At 52.5% G+C, this 18,126-nt stretch overlaps 8 protein-coding genes across 8 annotated transcripts; 3 read left to right on the top strand and 5 right to left on the bottom strand.

Annotated features, from left to right (window-relative positions):
• Positions 1-290: 290 nt before the first annotated feature.
• On the top strand, positions 291-1,358 carry An05g01810 (uncharacterized protein; the record flags this gene model as incomplete). Its single annotated transcript, XM_001390715.1, has 1 exon — positions 291-1,358. One exon carries the CDS (start codon positions 291-293, stop codon positions 1,356-1,358), a length of 1,068 nt encoding a protein of 355 aa, XP_001390752.1.
• A 289-nt stretch (positions 1,359-1,647) lies between these two features.
• An05g01800 (hypothetical protein) lies at positions 1,648-3,551 on the bottom strand (the record flags this gene model as incomplete). The annotated part of the gene is made up of 2 exons (XM_059747936.1): positions 1,648-3,191; positions 3,329-3,551. 2 exons carry the CDS (start codon positions 3,549-3,551, stop codon positions 1,648-1,650), a joined length of 1,767 nt encoding a protein of 588 aa, XP_059606083.1.
• A 995-nt stretch (positions 3,552-4,546) lies between these two features.
• Positions 4,547-4,668, bottom strand: An05g01790 (hypothetical protein; the record flags this gene model as incomplete). Its single annotated transcript, XM_059747935.1, has 2 exons — positions 4,547-4,599; positions 4,662-4,668. The coding sequence occupies 2 exons, from the start codon at positions 4,666-4,668 to the stop codon at positions 4,547-4,549; spliced, it is 60 nt and encodes a 19-aa protein (XP_059606082.1).
• A 357-nt stretch (positions 4,669-5,025) lies between these two features.
• Positions 5,026-7,125, bottom strand: An05g01780 (uncharacterized protein; the record flags this gene model as incomplete). The annotated part of the gene is made up of 5 exons (XM_059747934.1): positions 5,026-5,076; positions 5,166-5,631; positions 5,702-6,390; positions 6,448-6,530; positions 6,597-7,125. 5 exons carry the CDS (start codon positions 7,123-7,125, stop codon positions 5,026-5,028), a joined length of 1,818 nt encoding a protein of 605 aa, XP_059606081.1.
• Positions 7,126-10,020: 2,895 nt separating this feature from the next.
• Positions 10,021-11,337, bottom strand: An05g01770 (hypothetical protein; the record flags this gene model as incomplete). The annotated part of the gene is made up of 1 exon (XM_001390711.1): positions 10,021-11,337. The coding sequence occupies one exon, from the start codon at positions 11,335-11,337 to the stop codon at positions 10,021-10,023; it is 1,317 nt and encodes a 438-aa protein (XP_001390748.1).
• A 535-nt stretch (positions 11,338-11,872) lies between these two features.
• An05g01760 (uncharacterized protein) lies at positions 11,873-13,511 on the bottom strand (the record flags this gene model as incomplete). Its single annotated transcript, XM_059747932.1, has 2 exons — positions 11,873-13,356; positions 13,490-13,511. The coding sequence occupies 2 exons, from the start codon at positions 13,509-13,511 to the stop codon at positions 11,873-11,875; spliced, it is 1,506 nt and encodes a 501-aa protein (XP_059606080.1).
• A 400-nt stretch (positions 13,512-13,911) lies between these two features.
• An05g01750 (uncharacterized protein) lies at positions 13,912-15,138 on the top strand (the record flags this gene model as incomplete). Its single annotated transcript, XM_001390709.3, has 1 exon — positions 13,912-15,138. The coding sequence occupies one exon, from the start codon at positions 13,912-13,914 to the stop codon at positions 15,136-15,138; it is 1,227 nt and encodes a 408-aa protein (XP_001390746.3).
• A 966-nt stretch (positions 15,139-16,104) lies between these two features.
• On the top strand, positions 16,105-18,088 carry An05g01740 (uncharacterized protein; the record flags this gene model as incomplete). Its single annotated transcript, XM_001390708.3, has 5 exons — positions 16,105-16,290; positions 16,363-17,539; positions 17,590-17,701; positions 17,752-17,875; positions 17,954-18,088. 5 exons carry the CDS (start codon positions 16,105-16,107, stop codon positions 18,086-18,088), a joined length of 1,734 nt encoding a protein of 577 aa, XP_001390745.3.
• Positions 18,089-18,126: the final 38 nt, after the last annotated feature.

The raw sequence follows: 18,126 nt of genomic DNA, 5'->3' as shown, positions 1-18,126 counted from the left end.
TGGATCAATACTGCTATGAAGGACATCAAATGTCAATATCTAAGCGAAATAAGCTATATCCATCCTCCTCCTATAAGCACGGTAAACGTTTCCGCATGCAGACTGCCAGTCCTCCGCAACACCCGCAATACGCGCTCAGGCAACCAACGGAACTCACGAGCCCCACCTTTGATACCCCCATAGTTAACTAACTCATCTCACCCCCTCCACTTCCATCATCATCATCATCATTATCATCATCTATCCATCTATACATCTATACATCAAAGACCATCACAAATACACCCAAAATGTCTCGACTACAGCACCTCGCACCCGCTCTCTCCCGCCTCTACCCATGGACATCCAGCCCGCTGATCGTCAGCGCTCCCATGCGTGTCATGTCAGGCCCGGCCCTAGCTGTGGCAGTATCCCGCGCCGGCGGCCTTGGCTTCATAAACAACGCCAGCCCAGACATAGCCGCAGATCTAGAGCAAGCATCATCCCTTATATCTTCATCTACCCTCAACGCAACACCAACACCAACACCAACCCCGCACCTCCCCATCGGCGTGGGCTTTCTCCTCTGGGCCGACGACCTCGACTCCGCCGTCGCAACCATCCAGAAATACAAGCCCTGCGCGGTATGGCTCTACGCCCCGCCTAACGGCCAAGCAGACCTCGACACCTGGTCCCGTGGAATCCGCACCGCCTCGCCAGGAACCCAGATCTGGATCCAGATCGGGACTTTATCTGAAGCTAGGAGTCTCTTGAAATCGGCAGAGAAACCCGACGTGGTCGTCGTCCAAGGCGCCGAAGCTGGCGGCCACGGCCGGGCTAAAGACGGGTTGGGTCTGATTTCGCTCCTCCCTGAAGTGGCTGATGCGTTTGCGGGGAGTGAGATTCCCCTATTTGCTGCGGGCGGGATAGCTGATGGACGGGGGGCAGCGGCGGCGCTGTGTCTTGGGGCATCGGGGGTGGTGATGGGGACGAGGTTTCTGGCTGCGAATGAGACGAGGATTGCGCGTGGGTATCAGCAGGAGGTTGTACGGGCGGAAGATGGGGCTGTGACTACTATGAAGACGTTGTTGTATAATCATCTCCGGGGCACGTTTGGGTGGCCGGAGGACTATACTCCCAGGACGATTATTAATCGGTCGTGGGTTGATCATCTGGCTGGGAAGGGGTTTGAGGAGTTGAAGGTGCTACATGATGAGGCTGCCAAGGAGGGGGATAAGGCGTGGGGGCCGGAGGGACGGCTGGCGACGTATGCGGGGGCGTCGATTGGGTTGATCCATGAGGTTAAGGATGCGGAGAGCATTGTGAAAGAGGTGAGGGAGCAGGTGTTGGAGCGGTTTGGGTCGATTGGGGGTCAGTAGTGTTTGGTTTGGGCTGGAGAGGATGTGAATTGGTAGAATGATGTGAGATTTCTAGCAGGGGGGTTGTGTTGTTGTCAGAGTATGGTATAAGTACTCAGCTAACTGATAAGCATGAACACCATCTGGGACATTTACCATTGTGAAGAATGTGTATCTTAATATGATGTTTGGAATTTGTTAGGAGCATGGTGAACAAGGGAAGAGGTGTGTGATTACACTATTGATGATATTTAGGACTATAGAAGGCCATCCGCCACCATCCGTCACACTCACTCAACCTGCTCACAGCTTAGAACTGACAGTGTCCCTCCTGCTCCTCCTCGCCCTGTCCACCTTCCTGAATGAATCCCTGGCCAAATCCCTTGTTAATGCCCCAGTTCGATCCAGCCTGAGCAGCCTGGGTAGGAACCTGCACCTGGGTCTGGAAGGTAGAAGGACGGGCCTCACCGCCACCCACAGTCCAGCTAGGCACCTGGGCAGAGACAACAGCCGAGGTGGCCTGCGCAGCAACAGCGGCGACGCTGCTCTGAACAACAGGCGTCTCCGAAACAGTCTCACGCTCCACGGACGCAGTAGCCGCGCCAGCAGCAATGTGAGTCACAGCCGCAGAAGCGCTGCTCACAACGGCGGCAGAAGCAGAGCTGCTAGCATTTGCAGTAGAAGAGGCGGACGTAGTAGAGTTCGAGGAGCTACCGCTACCGCCAATGCAAGCAAAACTCATCTTCTTAGTGTACTTGGAGCTATCGGCGGACCAGACAACCTCGGAGAGATCCCAGTCCATGTTGACATACGGCCAGCAGATGCGGCCATCCGACATGGTGACCATGTCGCCGGACACATAGACATCGGTGCTCTTGAAGGCATCGCCGACCTTGTTGCCCTCAGAATCGACCTGCTGGAAGTACGTGCCGGCGAACTGTCCACGGCAGCCCATGGCGGTGTATTCACAAATGGGATCGGAGATCTCCTCCCAGGTGATGAGGGCCGAGGAGTTACCAAAGGTGGCGACGTGGGCGTTGGAGCAGTCGTTCGACCCCGAGGTCACCCAGGTGACCTGGCTGTCGCCGTCCTCGGCACCGACGGTCGAAGTAGCCTGCTTGCCGACCTTGGTGTACTTGTCGGTGAACAGAGCCAGAGCGACATTGCGGGGGTTAGTGCGGTTATTGACGTGGGTGTAGCCGTCGCCCATCCAGGTGTTCTCGGTCACATCAATAGCGCCGCGGGAGACCCAGGTGAAGATGTAGCGAGTGCTGTCGGCGAAGCGGGCCAGACCACTGTAGCTGCCACCCATGCCGCCCATAGGCTCACCGGAGGCACCGTTGGTGGTGTTCTCGTTGGAGATCTTGACGCCGTCGTTAGTCATACCCTGGGTCTTGGTGTTCAGCCAGATGGCGCCCTGGTCTTCGGCGCAGATACTGGCGTAGGGAGGCTCGTCGGCAGCCTCGAAGGCAATACCGGTGTTGTGGCTGCAACCCCAAGAGCTGGAGGCGCCGGAGATGGTCACGAGCGTGCCGTTGTCGGCCACGTATTCGATGCTGTCGCCGTAGTGGCCGGAGGCGTCGCCGGAGTAGTCGGTCACGACGAAGTAGGCGCCGTAAAGGCCGGCGGATTCGGAGTAGACCAGGTCGCCGTTCAGGTCGGGGGAGGCGGAGAGACCGTCGGAGGAGTGGACGCCGGGGCCACCGAGCCAGGTCTTCCAGGTCTGCTTGCCGTTGGTGTAGCGGTGGAGGACGGGGACGGGGGTGTCGCTGGGAGGAGCGTTGGTGGTGCCGGAGGGCATAGCCTCGTTGGTCAACAGGGCGAAGCCGTCATTGTGGGCGACAAGACCACCGGCTGGGATGAGTTAGCGGAGTGTAAAATGGATAGATGGTAAGTAAGGCAGCATGCCTTCCTGTCCACCGCTAACAGTGACGGTGGTTCCCGTGGCCTCAAAGGTTGTCGGGTCCAGCTCAGTAACGTGGACATCAGACCCGCTGGCATCCAGGTAGGCGAGATAGGCAGTCTTTCCATCGGGGGAGACAGCGAAGGGAGTCCGACGATGGTGAACGTAGTCAGTCCAGTAGGCCGCCTCGATGGGGTTGAAGGAGCTGTCGAGTGCCAGCACATCGCATGGGTTTTGAGGTTGGTCTCAGTAAGGGCAGCAGAGGCGCCCAGCGCCGCAGAGAGCATAGAAAGAGCGAAGGAGCCACGCATGACGGGCGATAGTTGGTAAGCTGTCTGCAATATGTTGCTGCTGTTGCAGAAACCGGGGGGCGACCTGTTGGGATATATAGGGCTGGTGAGACCGACTAGGATACGCCAGGAGAACCATTGTGGGAATTAAGGGTGTGGCCCAAGTCTTTCCGGTGCCATTGTCCTCGATGAAAGTGAGACCCTGATGGGGCAGTTCCCCTGATTAATGGAACTGGGGTTTCATCTTGATCGTTGTCAGGGTCTCGATTCTTCACCGCCCGGTGGCCTGCCAAAATCGTCTGATGGCTCCACCGTGAGGCTATAACAAGGTTCACCTATTCCTGCGCTACCTGCATTTGACATGACTCCGCAAGGTAAAAAGATGAATAGGGGTGCCATATGCCAGGCAGCAGCATGAATCAGTGACGCAACGATGGATGGACGTACCATAGGACACCACGGATAAATGCCGAATGGGCAGCGATGCCGTTGGGGAGGGGATGCTTGGCAGCGGATACGTGAAACAGGACGGCGCGGTTACTCCGGAGAGTCTCCGTGAGCTTCTCTCTCGCGATTGAAGTCAGTTGGAGTTCTAAGGTCATATAGGCTATTTAGATTGCAAGTACTCTAGTTGAAGAGTGTAGAACCTATTATGATGGCACCCAAACATCCAGTCATCGGACTCCTGTGAATGCTAGCAATGCACATAAACATAAATGTCTTCCGAGGCATGGACAGAATAAGAATCATTTTATTTGTCAGTTGGGGTCACCTACCTGCTCTAGAACAGGTTGAGTCTATGTTTCAGGCCAATCGCATCTGCCAGCTCCACAGTTCACTGTGCCGGGATCCGAAGCATGATCACTCAGTCTGACTGTGTCGCGATATACCTCTTAACTTCACTCACAGCACAAAAGGCTCGCTCGGAATAAGCGGAAAAGATATATATGGAGAAGCTTTCATGACTTGGGTACTTATACCAAGAAATCACGCCATCCAACGGATGATATTTGCATTTAATGGCGCAGGATACCCATAATATGGTCTTCGTGATAGTGTATGGCTAGACCTAGAGTTGAAAATAAAGCAATTAGAATCATACTCAGCGAGGTCTCTATTCGAATCACTTACAATACATTATAAAGTGTTGGGTACTTCGATAAATCCCTTCTCAATTTGACCTCGCGTCGAGCAATGCCATTATCGGAGATCACGCGCGCTCTGCTGATATACACAATAGATGAAGACCTAAATCTGGCTCTTGATAATTAGTTAGTATATAATACTACACTATTTGACTATAGTTTAAATCAATTGCTAGGTAGCTTGGGCGCGTGAGTACTATTGCGAAAGCAGCGGTGGCGTCTCTTGTCCAATAGCCATTCATATGGGTTGGATGCGGCGCAGTGGGGGTTCGAAGACGACTGCTGTTATCCTAGGCGCCTCATGGCTCCGCTTTGCTGAATGAAAACGAAATCGCAGTCGGAAGGTCATCTTATGACTGCAAATCCCGGAGGAGAATATTCGGCAGCTCTCTCTCATAATACTATTCACCATCAGCCGTTTAAACCTTGAAACCCATGCTTTTGGTAGAAAACATAAATTAATAAGTGGAAAAGAAAAAGATAGACTCACATCGCGATAAATATTCCTTAGTCGCATCTCCATGAAACACTTAAAGGCCATAGTCTTATTCGTAAAGGCCTCATGCACTGCCCTTCCATCTGGATCACCCAAAGGGTCCAGTACTCTTTCGAGCTCCTCGCGAACAATGGGCCATCCTCCATGGGATTCCAAGTCTAGCATATATAATAGGTGGCCCACATGCATCTGAATCAGAGCATGATAGACTTTGTGCCACACTTTATGTATGTCGTCGACGAATGCACTCGCGCCCGGGGGAATTGAACTGAGATCAATTCTGGTACGTGAAAATGTAGGGGAGTGTATTTTCATACCACCAAAATCTCTAACAACGAACCCAGTAATCTCTTTTGAGGTAGTATTGACGCGGACGAGGACGTTTTGGGCGTGGCTTTCGAGGCCAATTCCGTGACGGACCAGGGGCGGCAGAAGCAAAGAGAATAGTTTTGCCAGATATCTATTGAAGAAGGCTTCCGTTAGATCACCAAGCAAGCTAATACGGTCTCAAGACGGGCTGGGGATAATACTTTCTAAGCCAAGCTTGCTTTTGCTTTGAGTCATCGAGACCAAACATGATCTCCATGTATGTCCGATCATCTTTGTACGGTTTCTGGAATAGTCCGGCAACCGGGATGATCGTCTCTCCAAGTTCTTCCGCTTGCTTTTCTGGGCTCTTCCGTATAATGCATGTTAAATGGCGTGCTTTATCAAAATCATCCTGGCCGCCTGTGATAGCAGCGGCATCTTCAAAAATCCATAAGTCTGGCGGCAGCAGGTTTTTCAGCGCTGTGCTGAGTGCTGGGCTTAAAGCAGCAGTCCATGGTGTAATGGTCCTCGGGCCCGATGTGATTTGACAATTCAAGGAGAGCTTCAGATGCAAAAGAGATCCCACGTCAGGGAGAAATGATATAGTGCGCATTGAAATCTGTGCACGGCAGCATTTTCTAACAGATCCAAGCAGGCGTGCATCAGGGAATAGCGGCAAGATACTTGGAAGCTGACGAGTGAAGCACGGTACTACTACTCTGTCTGATGACTCGGGGCTAGGGATGCCCAACGACTCCAAGAGAGGCTTCAGTAGACTGGAGAATGGCCCGAAGGCTTTCATTTCTGATTGTGGTAGCGACATGAACGATAGTTCGGGTTCAAGCAGCTCAGGTATATCGTCAGGTGTGATAGGTTTCAGAGGCTGGTAAGCAAGACATGCCCGGTGTAGCTTGGTAGCGTTAATACTACGGCGACTTCAATCGAGAAAGGTAGTAGGAAAGCTCACTGGATGCGTTGGATGTCCAAGCACAACTGACTGCTCCCATTCATACAAAGGTGAGTTCAAATGTAGCGTCGGCTGAGTACTGGCTATCTCCAACCATTTCGCTATCTCGTCTCAGAATCGGGCTCCTAAAGCAGGAGCGGCTGGCTCACCTTGATTGTCTGCAGAATTCTGCACCTCCTTTACAAGTGTCTCTACGGCGGCACTTGGAAATTGTTCGGGTTGCCAGAGGCAGATGATGCGACAAATAGCACCTGGGTCTAGTTCTTCTGATATCCTCCCTGTACCTGTTTGGGTGAGCACTGGAGGAAGTAGATCATCTGCACGTACGAATCCAGTGATTTTGGCACCATTTTTCTCAACGTAGGCGGACCCTCGGAGACCACATTTGATATAAGACTCTCCAACTCCGGCTGGGTCACGTACGCACAACACCAAGTCAGGACCTATAGATTCTTCAATGGTTGCGCTGGCTAGGCCATCGTTCACTGCACTGGCCAGAACTCGCTTAGTAGTCTCAAATTGAGCCTGTCGACGATTGAGCGATGTATCTGTTCCATCGTCTGCTGCCTCGGTGATGATGTGCTCCGGGACTTTGCGATCAATAAGGTTGCAAGTGAGAGGTTCTCTCCATTCGGCACTTTGCATTGGACTAGGCCTTTCTCCTAGGTTCGCTAGCATTTTGCTAATTCTCAGCAACTGCCTTGACAACTGAAACAACCTTCCTGGGCTGGATGCAATTCAGACTATTAAGCGGTAGAAAGATATGTAGGTTAAAGAAGCTATATAGCTCTGCATAAATGCAGCAATCTTACGTCGAACACATAGTCAATAATAGCCCGAACCGTAAACGAAACCCAGAAATGTTTCTGCCGACGACGCTGGAATGCAACATTGCTCGGAAGTGGATGACACCCCCCACCCGAAAATGGAAGACCGCGTATATATCCGGCTCAGATGCCATAGTCAATAAGCGAATTGTCGATTTACTTTCGGTCTTAAAAGCGTGATAGATTAGCGAGTGGAACATCACGGTATCATCAATCCTACCTACGTACACTAGAGTACCGCCTGGTCAGACGTTTTCGGTGATGGTAGTGGTGATTTCATTGCAAGAGCTGCCTTTTCGCAACATGGATGAAGGGTAGTATAGAAACAAAATGCACCCTAACTTCAAAGCCACCTACCTAAGCAATTACACTATTCCCTGGTCTCTTCGCAGGTCAGATAACAACAGCGGAAGTGGGAAAATACTGCATAGAAGAGACGAATCGCGCATGTAAGGCACGCGGATGTACGGAGAAAACCAATTCCGAGTCTCAGAACATACTGTACCAATACGTATTACCTATCAAAAATTATCTGCACTTTGAATGACTTCAGAGTATATAGGTGGTGTTTGGCCAGCTGCTTGCTTATGACTGTCAGGGCTGTAGAAATTCTTTCTGTCCGATTGTGCGAATGAATCAAGGTCTCACCTCCTTTGAAGATCTTCGAAACCCGGGGCGTCACATTATGGATTGCGCCAGCACTACGTTCAGCAGGAGTGTCCAGTGCAGCGCCGGATGAGCAGCTTAACCTACTACAGGTAACATCGCCTCCAATCATGCTTAAGAAGGCTAAAAAATATAGTGGCTGTTCTTTTTAAAACAGCCGCATGCCAATATGTATATGTGTGTGTGAAAATACGATATAAGTATGTATCCCAAAAGCCACGGTATAATGATTGGGGCATTTGAGGCGACAGTGATGGCAGATAATTCAGAGAAATCATTTTCAATGGAGTAGCTTATAACTAGTGGAGTCGAACATGGAAAAGAGAATTACTGGCAAAAGTAGAAACCAAGAACAACGAGGATATTTAGTGCAATATAGGCCAGTCAGTCTAGAAGTTCTAAGTGTAAATATTGTAGAATAAATAATAGATATATGATAAAGTTAATCCATCCTCTATCTACTATTCAAATTACTTGATAGACTCAGTTTATCGATTCATGAACAGCACATCGAGGAAAGATATGCCGTGAGAGCCTTTCATGTGGATAATGCGCAATGTACGTGCTTGTGACAAGACGGAACCTTGAAATGTAGGGTCAAGATATAGACTGTATAGTCTGCGGACAGTGAAAGCCATCATGAGGAATTCGAAGTGCTTTATTTCATAGCAATTAAATTTGGCATGTTCATCACTCATTGAGAGTCAGCGCCATCTCAAATTGGACTAGTGATCAATTACTTATGCTAATACTGCTACTGCTCGAGCTACCCAAGCAAAATATAGACTAGCTGCACCAGTGTCCCGAATCTTTCTGCTCTGCATACATCTTGCATGCGCACGGAACAGCCCGCTATTGGAAGATGGGACAATGGCTCGGCCTTGAAGTTATGTTGGACCAACGCTCAAAACGGTGACATATCACACATCACTGGCTGATAAATATATCCTGAGACGTGTTGGCAATGCCGGTGAGCATGCACTCCGTAGTAATAGAAGTGATATTTGATACATAGCATTTGAGCACCATATCGAGGGTGAATATCAGCTTAGCCACGAAATCAAGCAATCTGGGCGATGTAGTCTATAACTCTGTCGAGTATTGGCGAGACTGGTAGGAACTGGGGGCATTGAAGACTTATGGGACGCGAACATAGAGATACTATAACTGTCTTATGAAGTGGACTGTGCTCTTGAGCAAATGTAGCAAAGTTTTCCCGCATCCCACCTATTCCAGACACGATATAGACCATGTATATTGACTATTGAAGGCGTCTGATTCCGCCAAGACAGCATATCATGGTCACCCTAGCGCCAAGGCCGCATTTAGTATTCGCTCAGACAGATGATCTCATCTAGCCAACAGCCAACAGTCAATTCTGTCTTACAACAAGTCCTGTTGGACAGTCCAATCCCCAATCACCCAATATTACAACTAAGCCATTGAGTGACAACCCGATCCAGACCACCCCGGAACCATCCCGGATACATTATGCCAAGGAACAATCCCAACCGTCTCTCCACGGCTAAACTTAGAACCCCGATAATAAAACCAAAAAGCGGGGTTCCAAGCCACTGTCCAACAGACCCTGGCGCAAGGAACAAACCACTCCACATTCCTCGGGACAAGAAGCAAAGTAAGCCTCACATCACATGTGAAAGCTTCTCTTGCACTGAGCAATCAGACCACTTCTGTTAGCTAAAAGCACGTCTGACCACCTGACCTGCACGAGCTCCACGGCCCAAGACCAGGTTAGTGCTGACCAAGACAAGTCGATAAGCGGCCTGAGCGACGCTTATGTGTGCCTAATATGTATCCCGACGTATTGGCCGGAGGGTTCGGAGATTGCCAAGTTAATTTAAGCTGTGGTTGCATTGGGGGTCTGAGCGGGGAAATCACGGGTCAATTCCACACATAACTAGTAACTAGTCTAGACGTTACTCCGAGGGAAAGGAAGGAAGGGATAGGTATCGTACAACATCACATTCAACATAGTAATCATAAGAAATGGCCATCGTAGCACATAACTCTACTCTACTCTACTCCCCTTTCTATAATATAATCTGAGTAAGATGGTGGATCAACACTTCCCCACCCCAGCCACCAAATCCCCCGCAACCACATCCACCCCGGCGGTATCCGCGTCCTCTACCCCAAACGCCAAGAACATCACATCATCAAGATACCCATGATACTTCTGCCCAGCAGTCTTCCACCCGATCGATGTAACATACATCATCTCCGTCTGGTTCCCCTCATCCATCATCCCCCGGCCGTGAATCCACAACGGCATGTCCGAAATCCCGTAGACTTCAAACGGCGCCCTCTGCCAAAACAGCATCACATACGGGTCGTAACTACTATGGAACTCCACGAACCGCTTATGCTGGAAGACCGTCAAAATGACAGTGTTGTGGTCGTCTGGGTGGCAGTTCGGGTCTGCACGCATACACAACGTCACAGCTAGGGAGTTGGTGGCTTGGTGGATGGATTCGTGGTCGGGATCTTGCATCTGAGGTAGATATTTCTGGAGACAGGCTGCGTCTGCGCTTGCCGCTGCTGGGGCGAGGTCTGCGCCGACGGAACCGTCCAGGGTCAAGGCAGCGAAGGCTCTTGTGGGTGCCACGTCGTAGTGAACGTAGGCGTTGCCGGCTCGGTCCCAGAAGAGGAACCAGTTCTTCTCGACGGCGAAGTAAGGGGCCGTTGCTGGGCGCTGCAGCTCCGTGGCACGACGGAAGCCATAGTCTGTGATGGTGTCGGAGGCAGGCCAGTCGACGAGGAGTCGGAAGTCAAGAATCCACTGGCCGAAGCAGGTCACGGCGGAGTTGGAGCCGTAGATGGTGTACGGGGCGTCCGGGCCGTAGAAAACGCGGGCATCGTGAGGACCGATGCTGAGGGCGAAGAAGGCGAGGGTGCCAGAGCAGAGGGCGTTGTTGCCCTCGGTTGCGGCGATGGGGAGGATGAAGGGATAATCGATGCAGCGGAGGGTGCGGCCCTTGTCTTGGAAGACGGCGTCACAGACAAGTTCGACGAACCAGGCGCTATCCTTCTCACGACGACCGGGCTCGTGAAGCTGCGCGGTGATGATCCAGGTGTTGGGTTTGGTGGGGTGCGGGATGATGCTGGGGTTGATGCCGCGGCGGGAGCGGAAGTCGATGCGGAAGTATCGGCCGTCCGGGGTCGAGTTGGATGCTATCTCATGGTGGGTGTTGGCGATGATTTGGCTGACGGTGAGGTCGGGGAGGGTTTTGCGGTCAGAGGTGGTGGCGGTTTCCAGGCCCAGGTCAAGATCTGGGTGGGTGTCGACGTGGATGGCACGATAGAGATAGTAGAAGGTGCTGAGGGTGAGGATGAGGAGGGCGACTAGAGGCGCGAAGCGAAGTATTCGGGAGACCATGATTGTGAAAGGGAGGGGAGGGGTGTTGGTCGAGGGACCATCGCGCCGGCCGTTAATTTCTGCATCGGAGACAGCGATATCGCGATTAATTAGGGTTGCATCCGAGCCAGGCCCTCCAGCGTACAGCAGCGAGAGAGGAAAAAGACGGCATCCCCCGCCTGTAAGTGGCGTGCCGATCCGGACGTATTGCTGTTTTCACTCGGGATTCAGCATGTGATGAGCAAGCAACACGGTCAGATAGGATGCGCTAGTTCCAGCCGTCTAGAAGCCACTGGATGCCGGCCAGTGCTCGGGTTGGAACTATTGACTTTTAGTGGCGAGCCGGACTGTGTCTCTCGTCCCGAAGCGGCAACCCCACCGGTATCTCCCTGTCGCTTGGACCTCTCAGGGACCAACGAATCCACTCCAGGACTCCCAGCACAGGAAAGGGAAAGATAATCTAAAGTGAGCTTACGGTGCACTAGTGGGAAAAGTGTCTACACCAACGGAAGAAGCAAAACTGAGACATTCATTTCGGAGATGCCTGGCAACTGCATCATCTACGCGTCGTGACCTGTCGATACAGCCACTGAGCCAATCGCACACTCGGCTCATCAATCAATTTGGTTACGATCTCCGCCAACCAAAGAGTAATCGGCAGCAGAATCAAGTGAGTAGCCAGAAAGCTGACTTCCAACCCCAGAGGCCCCGTGCGGGGGAGCGGGAAGCGATCGATCCACCCGGGACAATTTGTGGCATGCGAATCGCGCACCCAACCCACCGCCGCATACAGCCGATCCCCGAGCACCCACAACACCGGTCCATGCACTAGATAGAAGGCGAAGGATATCCGCCCCAGATACTGGTTGAAGCGAAGCTCGAAAAATCTCTTCAACCAGCCGATCCGCCCGATCGCCGTCACTATGAAGGTGGACGCCCAGAACAGATAAAACCACTTGTAGTCAAACACCGCTTGGGGCTTCAGGAAGGACAAGTAGTACCAGCCCGGGGAATCACGCAATGCCTGCAGGTCCCACGTGCGAGACGGCACGCCGCCCAGGTAGATGCTGACGACAAAAAGGAAGTAGATGATTCCCTCCTGGAACGGCCCCAGCATCAGGAAAATGTCCGGAAGGTTGTCGCGTGCTGCAAGCAGATCCAGGTCGCAGAGCAGCATACCCGAGATGAACAGCGCCCCGAACCAGCCATCGGCAATGTAGAGAAAGTAGAAGATCAGCCCGGCCTCACCGGCCAGACGCATGTTCCGGCGAAGGCGGGAAAACGCCAGTAAGGCCGTATAGACAATGATGGATCCGCGGAATTCAACGGGAATGGACCACGAGTGGAAGTTGTAGGTGAACCATGGCTCACCACCCCCGCGGAAAATGAAACTGAAGTTCTTAAACTCGATATACCAGTTCCACACTTCTTCACCGTAGGTGCCCTTCAATTCCGGCGTTGCGCGGATGTGGAAGAGGTGAAGGAACGTGAGATAGATGAACGTGGTAGCGATAACGGGGAGGTGAAGACGCAGCCATCGCCGGAATAGCGCAGAGGACAGATTGTCGCCCAGCTGGAGATATTCACCCGCCTGGATCAGCGCCAGCGGTTTGGCGGATAGCACGTAGCCCGATAGGACGAAAAATACACTGACCGCAAAGTGTCCGCCGGAGAAGAAAGTGCGAATTCCGGGGAATGCGACCAGGAAGTGTTGCTTCTCGTAACCATACGCATTCTCAAAGATCCGCTCAGCGCCCATGCCATCGTGTGCCCATAATTCATGATGCCCCCAATACACCAGGAAGGCTGCAAACCCGCGCAGCCCGTCTAGGTAGGCTGTCCGCCGGGCTTTCCCCGACGACGAAGTGCTGCTCCCACCCCAGGACAGGAAGGACGGCAGGAGCACACTGAGCCATCGGGCTTTGCTCCGGAGGTCCACTGAGAGGGGCAGAATGGACTTTTCCACGATCTGGTGAGAGGGTGCGGACGGGCATGGTGGTAGACAAGTCGGGCAAAACGCGTCGTCAAGACGGAGTCTCGCTGGCTGAAGATGAGGGGCGATATTTGAGGGAAAGACTGGTGACACTCAGAATAACCAAAATTCCGAGTTGAGGTGTCCGATCGACAGACTGCAGAGCAGTAGTCAGCTCAGCGTGTCTTGGCCCAGAAGCACATGCATCGGACTCATTTCCCATCCGGACAGAGCTAGCAGCCCAAGACCCGAGGTAGTCTCCAGCAACCCCGGGCTATGGCAAATGCGATCGACATGGTAGCGATATGTCTCGACCCAATCGCTCGACAGGCACACCGAGCGGGCTCCTCTCAGCCGGGCCCTCACGAAGCTAAGAGCATTAGTGTCACGCAGGTGGGTGGAGCCCGTAATATAGCTTCGAGGTGAAATGCCCTGAATTGCCCTGGTCAGGTCCGAATGGCGCTGATTTTTGGCCGCGCGTTGCGGGGAGAGCTGATCTGGTCAGACCGGCTCGCTCTGGCTCATAAACATTCTGGCCCTCAGCAGTGTGTGTTTTCTTCGCTCGTCCGCCGAACCCCTCGTCTCTCTTCCCCCTCATGGGTCAGTTGGGCCAGTCCGTCACAATGCAGTTGAAGACTCCCATACCTGCTATACCTTCCATGCCTGCCATGCCCGCCATGTCCGGGGTCTGTCTTCCACGACAGGTTCGCCGGGTGGTGCCGCTCTTCCTGGCTGTCTTCTGTCTAGTTTTCTATCTCTCACTTACAGGCACCTTCGCCGAGTTTCACGGGGGCCTCGCACGCCAGAGCAAGTGCAGGCTCTTCCCCCGCAAGATATGGCAGTCATGGAAGGTCAATCCCTTCGAATTCGAAGAGCGTGATCTGAACGTGGCCCGTACCTGGACCTCCATTAACCCAGGCTACCGCTACGAGGTGCTGACCGATCAAAATGACCTACATTATGTCGAGACAAACTTCGGGCCTGACGGCCTCAATCGTCCAGACATTGTCGAGACTTACCGCTCCCTGACCGCAAAGATCATCAAGGCCGATCTGCTCCGGTACCTCGTGATGTATGTGGACGGTGGAGTATACGCCGATATTGACGTTGAAGCCCTGCGGCCGCTAGAACGCTTCATCCCCGAACGGTTCAACGAAGCGGACATGGATCTGATAATTGGTGTCGAGATTGACGAACCCGACTTCAATGACCATGCCATCCTGGGCCCTAAGTCACAATCCTTCTGTCAATGGACCTTTATCAGCAAGCCACGCCAGCCAGTCATGATGCGGCTGGTGGACCGCATTCTCGAATGGCTGCACGATCACTCCGTCAAGCAGGGAAAGCCCATCTCCGATCTCGAGCTTGACTTCGACGATATCATTAGTGGGACCGGCCCCTCCGCCTTTACGGAAGCTGTACTGGCTGAGATGAGCGCCCGCACTGGCCAGGAAGTGACCTGGAAGACGTTTCACGACATCCCCGAATCAAAGTTAGTGGGTGGTATCCTAGTGCTCACAGTGGAGGCCTTTGCTGCAGGCCAGGGTCATTCGGACTCGGGTAACCACAATGCGCGATCGGCGCTGGTCAAGCACCACTACCACGCGTCGGGGTGGCCCAACACCCACCCGCGCTTCAAACACCCTCTCTACGGCGAAGTTGAACAATGCAACTGGAATAAGCAATGTGTGGCGGACTGGGATGCCAACACGGCGGCTTTCGCGGCCCTGTCACCGGAGGAGCAGGAGCAGCAGATCGCCATGAAGCAGGCCGCTGATGCCGCCGAGACCGAGATGGCCGTGGAAGATCTGGCGGGGGATGATGGAGATCTCGGGCTCGCCATCGAGTGAGCAAAGCAAGCATTGGGAATAATTAGATGACTACGATCGTTCTTGGAATGTCCGGGACGTGACAAGCCCCTCTGGAGTAACGGTTGTTCGGGTGGTCGGAAGGGTATTTGATGTTCATTGACTTATGGCGTATGATGTATAATGGCTTAGAATTGATGCTACACAAAAGACCGAGCTTGTCTGTTATTGCTAATAAAACTCATTGCTCGTAATGTTGACTCCCATCATTCTGGATCCTGGTGTAGGTTATTTTTAGCACCCTGCATTGCTTGGCGATAACAGGCATCCCTCGTGCTTATTCTGACAATTGTGACAGGAATATGTGACGAGTTACACGGAAGCCTGCTTGTTTCACCACTCCGTTATACAAACTCCGACTCCCTGTAAGATTGGGGTCAGTAGCATCTCAGAGGAAGCCCTGCGACAATTGGAGGGGCTTGGCTCTGACAATCCTTATCTAGAGGTGGAAATGCCATTTGCGCGACCGCAGTCGGATACAATGGCTCATTCTGGGTTGATATTAGCAATTGCTTTCCCGATTACGCAGCTTCCTGAAGTTTCTGACTGCGTGCAGGATCTGCTAGTCGGAAAAAGAAAACGTGCATGCCGCCAAGACTGAAGATATAGTGTGATGGGGCGACGGGATTCCCGATAGTTAACATTTAGTATTGCTTGTTAGTCATAGTGGCTGACACCAAATCCACATAGAGCCAAAATCACCATAGTGGAGGACAAGAGACCACAGAATCAACTATCAACCATCGGTGAGGGTTATGAGTGATAGGAAAGATCCCATGCGGCGCCGGAATGTCGCCATCGCCGAGTGCGCTTTATCGACCCAATCACACCCACTCAAACTGATGCGGTATCGCCAGCATAAAGTGATCGCCATTTCCCCCACCATTCAGCTTATCTTGAATTGTTTGCTTTTCTCCATCGCATCGGCCTCAATTTTGAGAACCCACCATGGATGATATCCATAACACCCAAAAAGACCCAGATGTCTTCATCTCGCCCACCCTCGAACCAGGCCCTGCGCTCCCCAAAGTCGGAGACCGCACACCGCGTATCGTCCACGATGAAGAGGCCCAGAATCTACGCAAGGGGTTGCAGGAGCGCCATACCCAGATGATAGCCATCGCGGGCGCCATTGTACGTCAATTCCCATCTTTACAATTTGAAATGTTCATATTTGTACGACGTACTGAATAAATATCCCACCAGGGAACCGGCCTCTTCCTCGGTCTAGGCAGCTCGATCCAAACCGGTGGCCCGCTCGGCGCTCTACTCGGTTATCTACTGATCGGCCTGGTGGTCTGCGCGGTGCAAATCGCCCTAGGCGAAGTGTCAGCCCTGATGCCCGTGACCGGCTCTTTTGTCCGACACGTCGAGCTGCTCGTCGATCCGGCTCTCGGGTTCGCAATAGGCTGGAACGTCGTCTACGGTTGCTTCATGTCCGTGCCCAGCGAGATCTCCGCAGCTGTCGTCCTAATCCAGTACTGGAACGACACCCTCAATCCCGCTATCTGGGTGACGATCCTGATCGTCATCTCGGCAATCGTCTCGTTCCTCTTCATCCGAGTCTACGGAGAAGTTGAGTTCGTCTTCGCCATCCTCAAGATCCTCCTCATCATCGGCATCATCCTCATGGGCTTGGTGATCGACCTCGGCGGCGTCTCGGGTACTCCACGTCTCGGATTCCATTACTGGAAAGACCCCGGCCCGTTCGTGGAATACATCGCCTCGGGCCCGTGGGGCCGATTCCTCGGTTTCTGGGCCGTCACGACAAACGCAGTTTATTCCTTCTCCGGGGTGGAAAGTCTAACCATCGCGGCAGCGGAAATGGCGAATCCAAGACAGAATATCCCCCGCGCGTGTAAACGCGTCTTTGCGCGCGTTACCATCTTCTACTTTTTGGCTGTGCTAATCGTGGGGATGATAGTCCCTAGTAACGATCCCCGACTGGGAAATGAATCTGGCACGGCCGCGCAGAGTCCGTTCGTAATTGCGGCTTCCGATGCGGGGATCAAAGTAGTGCCTTCTATTATCAATGCCGTGGTGTTGACGTCTGCGTGGTCAGCGTCAAATCAGAGTATCCTGGCTGGAACGCGCACGTTGTATGGTCTTGCGCTGAAGGGCCACGCACCGGCGGTGTTTCTGCGCACAACGAGGCACGGTGTGCCGTATGCTTGTGCGGTGGCGCAGATTTCTGTGTCCGCGTTGGCGTACCTTACGTGTCAGAATGAGGCATATACGGTTTTCAATTGGTTGTTGGATTTGACGGCAGCGGGGGTGTTGATCTCGTGGGGGACGATTGCGTTGAATCATATTAGGTTGATGAGAGGGTTCAGGGCGCAGGGATTGGATACGGCGGAAATGCCGTGGCATCATTGGTGGTCTGGTGAGTTATTTGAATATTCTACAGGTATTGACTGTGGCTGATGAAAGCAGTGTATACATCCTGGTTTGCTCTGGTGATGTGTGTGATTGTTTTGTTCACGGGCGGGTTCACGGTGTTTACTCATGGCAATTGGGATGCTTCGAGCTTCGTGTCGTCGTATTTGTGAGTCAGATTCTGTGTTGATGGATGATGTTGTACTAACTGAGTGGTAGGGACATTCCGCTCGTACTGGCTTTCTATCTGGGCTATAAGTTCTACCGCAAGACAGAGATGGTATCGAGTTATGAGATGCCGCTGGAGCAGGCTCTGCTCGAGTGTCGGAACGACCCAGATAATGTACCCATCCAGAGGAGCAAGTGGTCGAGGTGGAACATTTTGTGGGGATGATAGACCTTGGGATGCACATTCTTGTAGGTAGGTCAGGTTATCCCACAAAACTACATCAATAGACTGACACATGTACCGCACTCAGAGGAAAGTGATATAGACCATCACTGTATGACATATCATCTGATAGATTACGCAAGAGGTAACGCAAATCCTGATTGACAAATAAATCCATGTGCTCTGGCACAGCAGCATGCTTC

The sequence above is a fragment of the Aspergillus niger genome, assembly GCF_000002855.4.
Source record: "Aspergillus niger supercontig An05".
NCBI classification, from domain to species: domain Eukaryota; kingdom Fungi; phylum Ascomycota; class Eurotiomycetes; order Eurotiales; family Aspergillaceae; genus Aspergillus; species Aspergillus niger.
Note: the sequence above shows the minus strand (reverse complement) of the source record. Positions and strands in the feature narration are given on the sequence as shown.